This window comes from Monodelphis domestica, chromosome 4 (genome assembly GCF_027887165.1).
Source record: "Monodelphis domestica isolate mMonDom1 chromosome 4, mMonDom1.pri, whole genome shotgun sequence".
Taxonomy (NCBI): domain Eukaryota; kingdom Metazoa; phylum Chordata; class Mammalia; order Didelphimorphia; family Didelphidae; genus Monodelphis; species Monodelphis domestica.
Genome location: NC_077230.1, coordinates 174,681,829 through 174,695,086, shown reverse-complemented (window position 1 = coordinate 174,695,086; position 13,258 = coordinate 174,681,829). Strand labels below are relative to the sequence as shown.

The window sequence follows — 13,258 nt, the reverse complement described above, 5'->3', positions numbered from 1 at the left end:
AATTAAAAATTTTAAAAATGGGGACAAAAGATTTCTAAAATTACATGAAAATCAAGTAATAATGACCAAAATTGAATTGACCCACAAGTTTTGCACCAAGGGAGGTCTGCATTCTGAGGGACTTATGAGAAAGAATGCCATCCACATCTAGAGAAAGAGCTGTGCCAGTAGAAATGCAGAAGAAAACGTGATTTATCACTTATTTATAAAGGGTTTGGGTTTTAAAAGCTGACTCTATTACAAAAATGAATAATATGGAAATAGGTTTTGAGGGATGATGAATATATATGTTTATCATGTATATATATATGTATAACCCAGTGGAATTGCTTGTTAACTCTGGGTGTAGGGAGGGAAGAGAGGAGGGAGACAACCTGAATCATGTAATCATGAAAAAAGTTTTAAGATAAAAAAAAAATCCACAACAAAGGGAGTTCCATCTGCAGGTGACCTAAGTGTTATGCTGCATTTTTAAGAGTGAAGTTGGAAAAGATGCAAAGTTCAGAGATGCAGTAGTTGATATAATGTAGAAACCTGTTTTACTTTGCTGCAAACAAATGGACAATATATTGTACAATATATAATAAAAAGTACAGCATAATACAAGTGCCACTAACAAAAGAAATCAGATTAATACTTAAAAATGCTCATTTGTAATATATACACTGCAATAATAAGCCACAATAAATACATCAATTTTTCATATCATTCATAATAAATACGGAAAATATAAATACAGAAGACTACAGCTAATATGAATAAATTATTACAACATAAGGTCCAGGTTAACTTCTGTTGAATATTATTGTAGCTTATTTCATTTACCCTTTGGCATCTTTGATGTTATAGCTTATGCACAAGAGAAATCAATCTAATGTATAACATATAACATGAGGTTCTAGTGTAAAATGACTATCGGTATGGATTTTTGTTTAACATTTGTCCCTTTCACCTCTTAGAAGTCAGCAGGTTGTAAGTAACAGTAATGAAAACAGCTCTTATGGTACTATTCATATCTACAGAAGTAATAATAATTGAACAACAAAAAAGAAAAACAAGCTAATTATAATAGCAAATACTTTGAAGTAATAATAATTGAACAACAATAAAAAAAGAAAAACAAGCTAATCATAATGGCAAATACTTTGTACTACTCTAGTTTTTTGGTTGTGTTAAAAGGAAAAAGTAATGTGTGTGTGTGAATGTGAGTGTTTGTGTTCGCACACACACTGAAAACCCAAAACCCACCAATTTTCCACCAAATAAGCCTAGTCTGTGAAAAGAGGACTTCCCTTGTGTGGAGGAAATGCTGCAGTGCCTAAAATCTGAGCAATCGGTTTCTGTAGACGGAAGGAGACCTCACAGTGCCTTGGAGCCTTTCTTTGATTTACTATTATATACATGCTGCTAGTGGAATCCCTTGACAATGGCGGCCACCCCATCTGGAATGTAGAGATATTTTTAAAAATCAGACCACCGAAGGTAAAAACAACTGCAGTTGGTGACATTTGTCCGTGCAATTTTTCAGATGGGGGGGGAAATGCATTTTTGAAGATCAATATCAGGTGACCTTTTCCTACCAAACTGATATTTCTATACCCTGGGATGCTGAGCGAAACACATGGAAATCACAGAATGCCATGTTCCATGTTAACAGGCATTAACCAGTACATATGTATTAATAATTTTCTCTTAAAAGGCTAGTACACAAGAAATGCAAGAAAATAAAGAGAAAGCAGATCAACTTTACTAAGACACAATAACGGCAGAGGCTCTTAGGAACCAGAGTTGCAATCTACAGCTTTTTGACTATTTATTTCTGTACCGTAAATGTCTAGAGCTTATTTTACATCAAACACTTTGGAACATGTTTCACAAACTATACTTCAGATATATTTTCAGAGAAGTGCCTACAGTCCATTAAAACAAGGGCCAAATCATTAAACAGTCTTTACAGGAACAGTAGAGAATTCTGGGGGTTTTTCAGCAGGTAAGGTAATTTATGTGCACTGGTATTCAAAGCAGAGCTGTGGCTAGTTTCACACAAGGGCATCAAGGTGTTTGCTGGGGAAGAGAAGCAGGTACAGGAAAATAATCCAATACTTTGAGAGTCGGAGGGGGTGTTTCTCTCTTCTTTGACATGGTTGACCAGCATTAATGCTTTGATTCCAAACAGATCTCATTTCTATAGTGGAAAATGTATTTTTTAAATTCAGAGGTTCTTAACCTAGGATCCATGAACTTATAAAAATTGACAACTATTTTGATATCATGGTTTTACTTTGTAATAATACAGGTTTTATTTTCTATCCTTAAAAACAGCATTGGCTTCACCAGACTGCCAAAGGGGTTCAGGACACAAAGGTTAAGAACCCCAGTTTTAATGGGACTTTGAAAAAAAGGACTAGTCCTTGCTTGACCATGTGTTGAAACTGAATTTGAAAATTTTATCCCAGTATCTCTAAACATGCAGAAATGCGTCTGTCAAATCATGTAGTCAGCAGTCACCACCCTGGGTCGCTGGAGGCACCTCTCCCTCCTTTTCCAGCTCTCCTCAACATGACAGCTTTTCAAACCATTTCCAAGAACCCAGAGAAGGCAGGCTGCTGTTGTTTAACTAACTGGCAGACAAAGAGGCTGAGGGAGCTAGCTGGTTGCTGTGTCTCAGGAGATTTTATTCTTTCCCTTCCTGCCAGCCCCCCCCCCCAATAAAACCCCAAACCAAACAAACTAGTCTAGTCTCCCTAGGAGAGAGAGAGCTGGGAATTGTTTCAGATGAAAGGGAGGTTAATAAAGGAGCACCTATTCTATAGCTGGAGGGCCAAGAAAAGCTCAGTCTTTGTGTTGGTAATGTCTTGGAAAACAGTCTAGCTTAAAAGTCAAGCCACCTGATCCCGGCTGGGATACTGGCTTCCCCCTGGGGAATCTGGAACAATCCTTCTTCCTGACGGCTCCCCAATCATCAAATGGCAATAACTTTGCTGAAAGAGCTTGAGATCACCAGCCATTGTATCAGCACTAGCATCTCTTATTAGGGAGAAAAAGGAATCTGTTGGTTGGTCCATAGAATCCTAAAATGATTGTGGGTAAAACACTTATTCTCAATACTCTGACACAATGGCCCAAATCACCACAACTGTTGCCAGGTGCCTAGTCCACAAAGACTAGCCCAGATACTTTCCAATTGTAGGAAGAAACTAAGGAAAACGATTGGGTTACCAAGGAAACCTTCCCTGGAGATGTGTAAGAATAGATGAGTATCTATCCTGTTCGGGTCATGCATGCCTGAGAGACAGTCTTCCCTGGAGGTAGATGGATGGCCAGATGACCCCTAGAAATCTCTTCCAGCCTTAGCTTTTGAAGATCTGAAGAGCATCAAAGGGCCCCAAATGGTCCCTTATTTCATACACAGCTTGCCATTGTCAGCAACCTGGAAAAGGCCAAACTATTCCAAGATGGCCCTGTGGCATAGTCAGTGTCTAATTAATCAGGATTTCAAATGAGTGAACTTGATTGATAGGGGAACTAGTTAGATTGTGGGACAGATAAAATCACTTTTAACAAATAGCTATTCCTGTCCAACAGCAAAGCCAAGTTTGTTAGCAGCAAGCCCCCTAAGAACAATACACAGACATTTCTGCTTGGTTATCAGAGTCTAAACTGTTTTATGTTTTAAATGAGGAAATACTATTCCCGTGTTTAAAGGTTCAGGGTTTTAAAAAATAAATTTCCCTTTAAGAAAATGTAGTTTTGGGCTATGCTTGTATATATATTTTCTCCTCACTATGCAAATAAAAGACAGAGTAGTCAAAGAGTCAGTAGGGCTTAAACTGGAAGGATAGTGATTCAATGAATTTTTGTTCTAAAAAGGTAAATTTTGCAGGCTTGGATGGAAAAGGACCAGTGCCACTAAAAAAGCAAAGGGTAATAACAGTAATGGTAAATATAATAATATTTATATAGTGATTTAAAGTTTGCAAAACACTTTACTCAGCACCCCTTGTGAGGTAGGTTCAAGTATTATTATTCTTATTTGGCGAATGAGGAAACAGGCTCAAAGTAGTAAAGAGATTTAAATAAAACAGGGTCTAAGGATTCAAACCAGTTATGAGGCTCTAAAACCTGACCAAACAAATGGTATATACAAGACCAGAGATCTTAAGGCTCTTTCTTTGAATGGCTCCAATAATATGTAGAAAGCCTAGTTTAGGGGAAAAAAAATCAGAGGATTTCCTAGTTTTGGATCCTGGCTCTAATACTAATTAACCATATGACATCGGGCAAGTCATTGAACCTCTGTGACCCTCAAGTTTCTTCACCTGTAACCTGAGAGGTTTGAATTGAATATTTTAGAATCCCTTCCTGCTTTTTAAAAAATCCCACAATGCTGAGAAGGTGGCCTGCTGTCCTACTGGATGGTGCAGTACACTTCAAATTTTCTGCAGCCAAACTTTCTAAATTGGCCAAATGATTGCCAATTTTTTCCTGTGTACTCACAAATAACTCCAGATAATCCTAAACCATATGAGAAGATTGGGAGGAAGCCAAAGGAGGAAAAGGGAAAAAAAAGAGATTCAAGAAAGACTCTTCTTGAACTAGAATTAATTACATACAACCTAAACCAACCCATAACCTAAATCCATCATAAATCTATGGTTTTTCTGGTTTCTTCTAATTTACTTTTGAGTCTTAAAATACTTTAAAAGCCTCACATCCACCCTTAAATGTTTGCTATTCCACTAACTACCCTATCATCGCAAGGATAAAAAGTGATCCAAGAAAGGAATTATATAATTAGCACATTGAATATCAAATATGAATTTAATTACCATTCATTTGCCTCTTGATTTCCAGCAGCATTTTTACTGGAGATGAAAGAAAATGATCCCACAAAATATATTTTTATTGAATTTACAAGGAAGTTTAAACTACCTAATAAAAATAATTACCCTGTAGTTGTTGGTGACCTCTAGTTGCCACTAGTAAAATGAATATTCACAGGTGACAAGATCTTTCCATTACTTCATAGTCTAGATTTTATAAATTTGTATCTAATTCCCTACCCACCCCCCCAACAGGAAAGAACTTCAAACTGACGTGTGATTTGGACCCTTTCTGATGCACCTTTTTGCCCTCTATGACACTGCCCAATAAGGCCTCATTAACTCTCAGAGTGAAAAAACCAGTTAAGTACTTGCTCACACAAACAGCAGAAATTTAGACCAGTGAAAAGTTGTCAAACACTAGATAAAACCCAGGCCACATGACATATTCAAGCTCAGCCTAGTGAGAAAAATATTTATATTCACCACCATTGCCAGATTTATGGGTGTCTCCCCAAAGCAAGCCTAATAAATGGGGTTAGCAAAACTGAATTTTAGAGGATACCAGTTTAGGACACATTTACATAATATTTTGGAGACTAGGCAAAATGTGAAGAAAGCATCCTTTTCTACTATATGACTTTCACTAATCATTTAAGGAATATGCCATAATCTTTCTGAGCTTTTGAAATTGATCATCAAATGATTTGTCAAGAGCAGGAAATAACGGAGATGGTTGTTAAGAAACAGATGTGATACTCAGGGTTTGGAGTAATTGGACTATATGAACTCTTAAGATACCATCTATCTCTAATACTCTGTCATTCTGGTCCTAACCTTTTAATAGACCTCTTCTGATGCTATCTTCAGTCCTTCAAGAGGAGGCTTTAAAGTTCAGAGCAAGTCAAGTCAACCATCTCTTTGCCAAGATCTTTTCCAACTCCTCATATTACAGCTGATAAAGATGTTTTATCACAACCAACCTTATGTTTGTTTTTGAAATTTCTAGTTATTGTTTTTCGTACTCAATAAACTCTTTTCAGTGTAAAAAAGCATCTGACCAGAGCAGTGGTTTTATTTGCACATACCTGGATGGTTTGGGGTGTGGGGATTTAAAAATTCTACCCCTGCAAAAAAGAATCTTATAAGGATTTTAACAGAACTCTCAGGGAGCAAGGCTTTTTGAGGGGCTGAATGAGATACAGCCTTTAGATCCATTCCAACCACCTAGAAAGCATTCTCAGAGTGAGTTCTTGATGATTACAAGCCATTTAAGATCATGATTGCTTCTTGGGTCAATAAAATAATCCAGCAATTAAGAAAATCATGGCCATTGGACATTTTAGATTGCCAGTAGAATAAAACTATTTTTAAAAGACACAAGCATTCCTCATGGGACTTTTCTGTAATTCTTAAAAGGTTGGCTTAGATTGCAGGAATGTGATCTCTCCAGATGTGACTGATGCCACCTGCTAAAGCACCTTTCTGTAGGTGCCAAAGGTAAGAGTGCAAAACAACAAGCTCGTGCCTTTGGAATGAGGGTTTTGTTACCTTTAGTGAGCTGTTTTATAAATGCATGTTTTATAAGGATTCCAAGCTGTTTCTGAGATTTCCTGGAATGTTTTCCTAGGTTTTTGCTGTGTGTGACTCAGCGTTCATTTGAGAGAGTTTAGTAGAGGTCTGTATTATTTTAATGTCACTTGTAGATCCAACATTAAAGTAACAGCTTGGTAGAAATAGTTTCATCTTCTTTTATGTATTTTCATTTGCCCTGACTTTTGTAGGAGGCCAGATTTGATTCATGAAACTTTCCTCAGGGGGAAGAAAACTCCTTGTACTTGTACCCTGCATGTCTCTATTTTAAAGAGGCATCATTTTAGGATATGCATAGAATTAAAAGGAAATGTTTATTAGAACACCGTTTCATAAAATAATTAAAATTATAATGCTATAATTAAAACAAAACCTGCAAGATAAGATTTTATGGCATTTCTTTACCTCAAATTTCTCTCAGAAATAAACTTTGTAAATTATCTCATCATTTAATACTTAACTAGCAATACCTGGTATGTGTAAATTTGATAGGAGACATCCCTGGTCTTCTAGATGAGAGTAATATTTTCTTCCCTTTAAAACATAAGAAAAGGGCAGCTGGGTGGCACAGTGGGTTGAATGTGGCCCAGAGTCAGGAAGACTCATTTTCTAGTTTAAATGTGGCTTCAGACACTAGTTCTATGACCCTGGGCAAGTCACTTGACCCTGTTGCCTCAGTTTCCTTATTTGTAAAATGAACTGGAGTAGAAAATTGCAAAAAATTCTCTGGTATCTCTGTCAAGAAAACCTCAAATGGGATCACAATGACTCAGACATGACACAATTGAACAACAACAAAAAGTAAGAACAAAGAATGTGTCCCTTTAAAATCTGCAGCTCTGAACTGAAGAGGACATTCTGTCCTCTGGTTTCTTCCCAAATTCATCTGAAATGGTCTCTGGGAGGCCTTTCTCAAGACTTTTTCTTCCCCTAGTTGCTAATGTCTTCTCTTTTCAGATTGTCTTCCATATATTCTGTATATATCTTGTATGTACCCAGTTATTTATATTCTACTAATATGTATATATAATATATATTATTCTTTGAGGACTGGAAAGGACTTTTTATTTTGGCCTTTTTTTTTTTGCTTCTCCAGTTCTTAGCAGTGTTGGACACATAGTAAATATATAATAAATGCTTGTTGACTGGCAAAATGAAATTTGGTCAAGGGCTCATATGGCACTGAAGGTAGATTGGAGAACAATACTATAACTAAAGGTAATTTCTTCATCTCATTATTTATATGTGTTCAGATGGAGACTAAAATACAAAAATGAGTTCTTGGGTTGTACTTGGTAGAGGGGCTTTCCATTTCAGGTACTTTCCTCCTCTCATCTGTGGCCAGCCTGCTGGGAAGAGATGATTTCTCTAACCAAGATAAAACAACTGTTTTTTAAAGGGGAAATGTATCACTCATCTAACAGGATACAGGAGACAGACTGGTTTTACTTATATCTCAATCATATATCTTCATCTAAATAGTCAAGAGATGAAATAAAGAATAAAACAGTAATCTTCCTTCCCCCTCTTCCTTCCCCAGGAACCGCCAAATATTGCTTCAGCCACTAGAACTGTAAATCAGTCTTGACTGTGACTGAGAGGTAAAGACCAATATAAAGGCACAGGGTTGGAAGTAAAATAAGGTCTGCAGAAAGAAGCTTTACAATGGGCTGTGAATGACTAAAAGACTGTGGCAAAGGGGGCCCATTATTTGGTTCAGTAAGAAGAGTTGGACATTACTGAAAAAGACTGAACAACAATTGTTGAGGTGACACAACAGATGCTGATCAGGTTATTGGATCTCAGGACTAAGGATCGTACAAATATATCCCAATGGGCTGGCTCCCACATGATTCCCATTAAAGGAAAAAAACAACAACTTTTGAAGAAATATTTAAATTTCTTGGCATGTAGGCAGTAACTGTTGATAAAGCAATTATTGATGGATGGAAAAGGCAGTGGGAAATCTGTGCCTATTAACTTTACTCAAAAAAAGAAGCAACATAGAAGCAGATGAAGTGATACTTGTATAGCAAGAGTGAGATGCTATATAGACACATGGCATAAATGTATCTATATATTTTAACTATTTCTCTCTGCAAATATCTTTGATCAAATATTTCCAAAAATGCTAGTCCATATAAAAATTATGACTTTTTTTCAGATCATGAGATCAGATAAGAGTTTAAGAGGAAAGTATGTATTACTAGTCATATATATCTGACAGCTGGTACCTCTGATGAGGGAGAGAAAGGAAGAGAATGGCAGGAAGCTGCTAATGTATGTTGTTGGCTTTTTTGGGGGGGAGAGGACATGAGGTAAAGTGGGGATAGATGGTGAAAATATGGACAATCTGTTGGAGAATAGGAAGGGATCATTCTCCTACCTACATACAGGGTCATTGTGTACTCTCCCCTGATTCCCTACCCATAAGCAGCTGCTGAGTTGGGATCACTTTGGAAGCAAAGCTCAAAGATAGAAACTAGATAAAGAGCATAACCATCAGTTGCCTCAGAAAGTTAAGTGTCACTAAATCAAATGGTCCTATAAATAGCTCTCAGGTGAGTAGCCAAGCTTCCTTTTGTCCCTTCAACCTTGTCCCAGATCACAGATCTCCTTTATAGCTTCTTCAAAGGACAAGTCTTAGGCTGTGTTCTGTGGACATTGAAGGTTTTTTTTTTTTTTGAGACTAAAAGGTATATTTAATAGTCTCTCAAATCCATTAAAATACTTTTGTATGCTGAGTTTTGAGGGACCCTTGCCTTTGAGGAATCCCTTACATTTTCTCCTGGGATCTGTACTCTTTAAGATTCTTACTATAGAAAGGAAACAAAGGTATTAGTCACTATGAACTGAAACTTTGCCAAACGTAATTTAATGGATCTCATAAATATATGAAGTCTAATGGTCTGGGTTGATTATTAAAGAAATACCACTAGCCCATATTACTTCCCTGTCTGAAAAAGAAATCCAAGGACCCTTTGGATAGAGAGAGAAATGCCTACCTGTTTAGCCCAGGATGTGTTTATGAAGGGGGCAGTGTGTACAGTGAGTGGGGAGAGGGAGAAATAATTTAATTTTCAAAGAACTAGCTGCCAAGTAAACAAATTACCTAAGCCCTCCCTTCCCCACCAAGTTTCAGCAAGGGTTGTCTGCTGGAATTCAAGCATATTTGACAGCTACTGAATGAAATCTACAGAGTCGAAAGTCTACAATATGCTTAAATCCATATCCTTAAACACCTAAGTCTGAAAGACATAAAAATTAAGAAGCAATGCAGTCATTGAACAGCAAGGCAAATCTACATTTTTAAACAGACATATAACATAGGATACTTCATATATCAATAGGACAAAATACTCCAACAGATTAGGAAGTGTCATATTGCATTGAAAGAAAGGTAGTGCACACTATTTAGTTACCTAAGTCAATTTACAGAAAAAATGGGATCCTAAAAATCCTTCTCCAGCAAACCAAGTGCAGATAATCTAAAGGCCAGGAGTGCATGTTTTAGATTCTATGTCTGTCCCTTTAATAAGTTAAGGGAACATGAGGTAATGAGAATGCAAATAATGCATTCTGGATTTTCCTGCTATTGTCCCAGCAAAGAGAAATTCACAATGCTTCAGAAACTTAAGGCCTAGTTGAATATTTGGGTGATGGTCCCTAATCAATCTGTTAATTCCAAAATGGAAATCTCTCTGAACATCATTTTTCCAAAGATTGGTCTTTTTATAGAAAAAAAATCAGCTTACACCATTCATGTCCATTTCATGCTTTCTATAACCTGACAGCATTATAACTCTGCTCTTATTGACCTCTGATTTAGATTCCCAAACTGGTTGAGGAAAATCTTTATTTAATCCTTCACAAAAAATATTTTCTAAGACTGCTGCATCATATAAACCCCACAATAATTACAGCTTTCTTTCTACCCCAGCCCCTAACCCCCTAAAATTTTCACAGTCCCTACACCTTAGCAGGTACTGCCAAGGGCACTAAAGTGCATTTCCACATGGGGGTTTGGGGCTCAAAGGTGCTAGTAGACAAGCTAAGAACAAAGACAATGCCATTTTTATTGTTTTTGTTGTTTCTAAAGTGGCAATTCCTTTTACCTCCTTCCCTGGAATGAACTGTGGGAAGGCACTGATCCAGACCCTAGCAGGAGGATTGTCCTAACCCTTACCTTTAGAGAAAATTGTGTATGGACCTGCACAAATATATTCATTTATTTGTTCAAAATAGCAAAAATAGGCCGAGTTCACCTTTAAGAAAAGTATTTGCAGATCGATTAGTAATGTTCATAAAAATGTAGATGGAACGCTAGATGCAATCCATGTGGGCATGCTCTGGTGTGGCTCTTAAGTTAAAATGAACATAGGTTAATTTCCATCAAAACATGATCTGCTAAACTACCATAAATAAAATACATATGAACAATTAAATCTTTTTCTTACAATAATTACTTTTACATTAAAAAGTCACCATCAACTTCAGATAAGTTTGAAAATTAGGACTCTAAATCTGATCGTTTCCAAGTATTAGTTAATAATCTTGCACAGGCCCGATAATCAAAAAACTTGGAGCTTTGATCTATACAAGTTGGTAGGTTTCACAGAGTTTGACAGGTCAGTGACTGAAATATGCATTTTTAAATTTAGCTTTTTTTGTATCAAAAAAGTCTGATTTATTTCAAAATCCTTGTATGAACTTGTATTTGTGCAATGCCACTGTCCCAAAAGCTAGAAAGAAGAAATAAAAGCATCTGGAACATTAACCATAGTCCAAGTTTTCTTGGTCCACAGTTTAAAACAATGCCGAGTCTAGGAAATCCAATTAAATTACAGTGCATTTAAATATAGGAAGGTGGTTCTGGGACAACTTAATCTACTACACGGGGACGGTCTCAATCACTGATGACTTGATACACTCTTCGTGCAATCTGCTCTTTTCCGAAAGGCTTAAGGAATTTTCAGCAGGATGCTCAACTATATGACTGTCGCCATTCAAAGTGGAAACGTATCTTTCTGGGGAGGGACCTTTCAAATAAGAGTGAAATTCCACTTGCGGGTGGTTTGGCCTGTGTTCAGGATATAAGCTACTACATGGCACATGGCTATCATTTTCTGACGAAGAGCAGCAGACTATTACGGAGGGATTCGCAGATGGGTAATGGGAGCTACCATAGCTCTCTTCTGTTTGTCGGGCATAGTCAACAAACTGCTCTGATGTCATGCTGTAAGGCACCAGAGAAAGGGTACCATTTTTAACAGTATCTCTTTCAGAATAGTTCTCAGGAATTTGATTTGTGGTGCCTGGGGCATGGTTGTCTATTTGGTAATATAAAGTTGAAGAACTAGTGTAAAAAGAGGCATTTTTAGAGTGGCTTTCATGGACTGTAGTGCCATCAGAATAGCAGAGAACTGAAGGAAGAGGCACAACTTCGGTGTGGGTGCCCAGACCTTCCACAAAATGATCTCCTTTCTCATCTTCCTCATCTTCTTCCTCCTCTTCTTCCTCCTCTTCCTCTTCATCTGATTCACTTGGTGCTAGGCTTTGTGTGCTGGAATCTGTAACTCCACTACAAAAGCTACTCCCATCTTCTTCCTCTTCCTCATCTTCCCCTTGGCAATCCAACTCCTCTGCAGACTGCAAATGCATCACTGTTGTTTGGGGTTCTGTTTCAATCTCAAAATTTTCTGCAATTGAATATTCCACAGGGTGGCCAGCAGGGCCCATAGAACTAGTGTGAGCATTGATCTCACTGTGGCAGCCGTTCAGCGTCGGAATTTGCTGCTCTCGGTTTTTCTCCAGTTCAAGTTTCATAATTGTGTGCAAAAAGTGAGTCCGGACTCGGATAGGATTAAATTCTATCCTACCTGCTGTATTACTACATCCCTCTTTAGTGCAACCACATGGGAAAGACATCCGATCCACCTGTTAGGAAAAAAAAAAAAGAAAAGAGGGAGAGGACATATTAGGAAAACATGATAAATTAAACAACTCGGGTCTTTTCTATGACAGAATGTGAATCTTGATTCAGGTAAATTTAAATGACATCAAAGCAGATGATTAGCAAACCAGAACACACTTTTAAAAAAGTGAATAAAGGGGGCAGTGGGGTGGCTCAGTGGATTAAGAGCCAGGTCCAGAGGCTATGATTTATTGTAGCCCCATGTATTATTGTAGCCTCATGTATTATCCTTTGGTTCTGCTTATTTCAATGTGCATTGTTTCATATCTACCTTCCCTGGTTTCTCTGAATTCCTCTTTTCTGTCATTTCCTCTACCATGATAATGTTCCATTAAATATCTATCAGTTTTGGTTGGCCAGTTCCCAATCAATGGACATCCACTTTGTTTCCAATGCTGCCCTTCCACCTCTCCTACTTTCTCAGTGCTTCCCATATTTCCTTTATGTGCTCTTCTTTTCATTCAATCTTTCTTATTCCTCTGATTCATCAAAGCCAGTTGTCTTGATCTGCACATACACTTCCCTCTCCCCCCTCCCCAACTTGACTAAAGACACATTTCACAAAAGAGAAAGGATTTTTCCAGATTAACACCACTTTGATCACCTTTCCTTGGTTTTCTTCTTTCTCCATTCCCAGATCCCTCAGGCCTTGTATATATCTACAACATGAATATATGTAAATATTTGCAGTTATGTATATTCATGTACCTGCCTCATATACTTATTTACTTTTGTTTTCTCTCTCTACTGTTTGACCTTTGTAACATTGCAAAGCTCCTCAAAGCCAAGGATTTTTCTAACTTATTAATTTCCCAAGACTTTTGGACAGTCATAGGTACAATGTGAGTGCTCAAACATAAATGACATA

At 37.3% G+C, this 13,258-nt stretch overlaps 1 protein-coding gene across 8 annotated transcripts in view; it reads right to left on the bottom strand.

Moving 5' to 3' along the window:
- Positions 1–512: 512 nt before the first annotated feature.
- The window catches only part of CSRNP3 (cysteine and serine rich nuclear protein 3), a 156,219-nt gene continuing 143,473 nt past the window's right edge, over positions 513–13,258 (bottom strand). For all 8 annotated transcript variants that reach the window (XM_007494299.2, XM_007494293.3, XM_007494294.3 and 5 more), the window contains one exon: positions 513–12,353. In XM_007494299.2, coding sequence (XP_007494361.1) covers positions 11,307–12,353 — 1,047 coding nt within the window. In that variant the 3' untranslated portion in view covers positions 513–11,306. The remainder of the gene's footprint in view (positions 12,354–13,258) is intronic.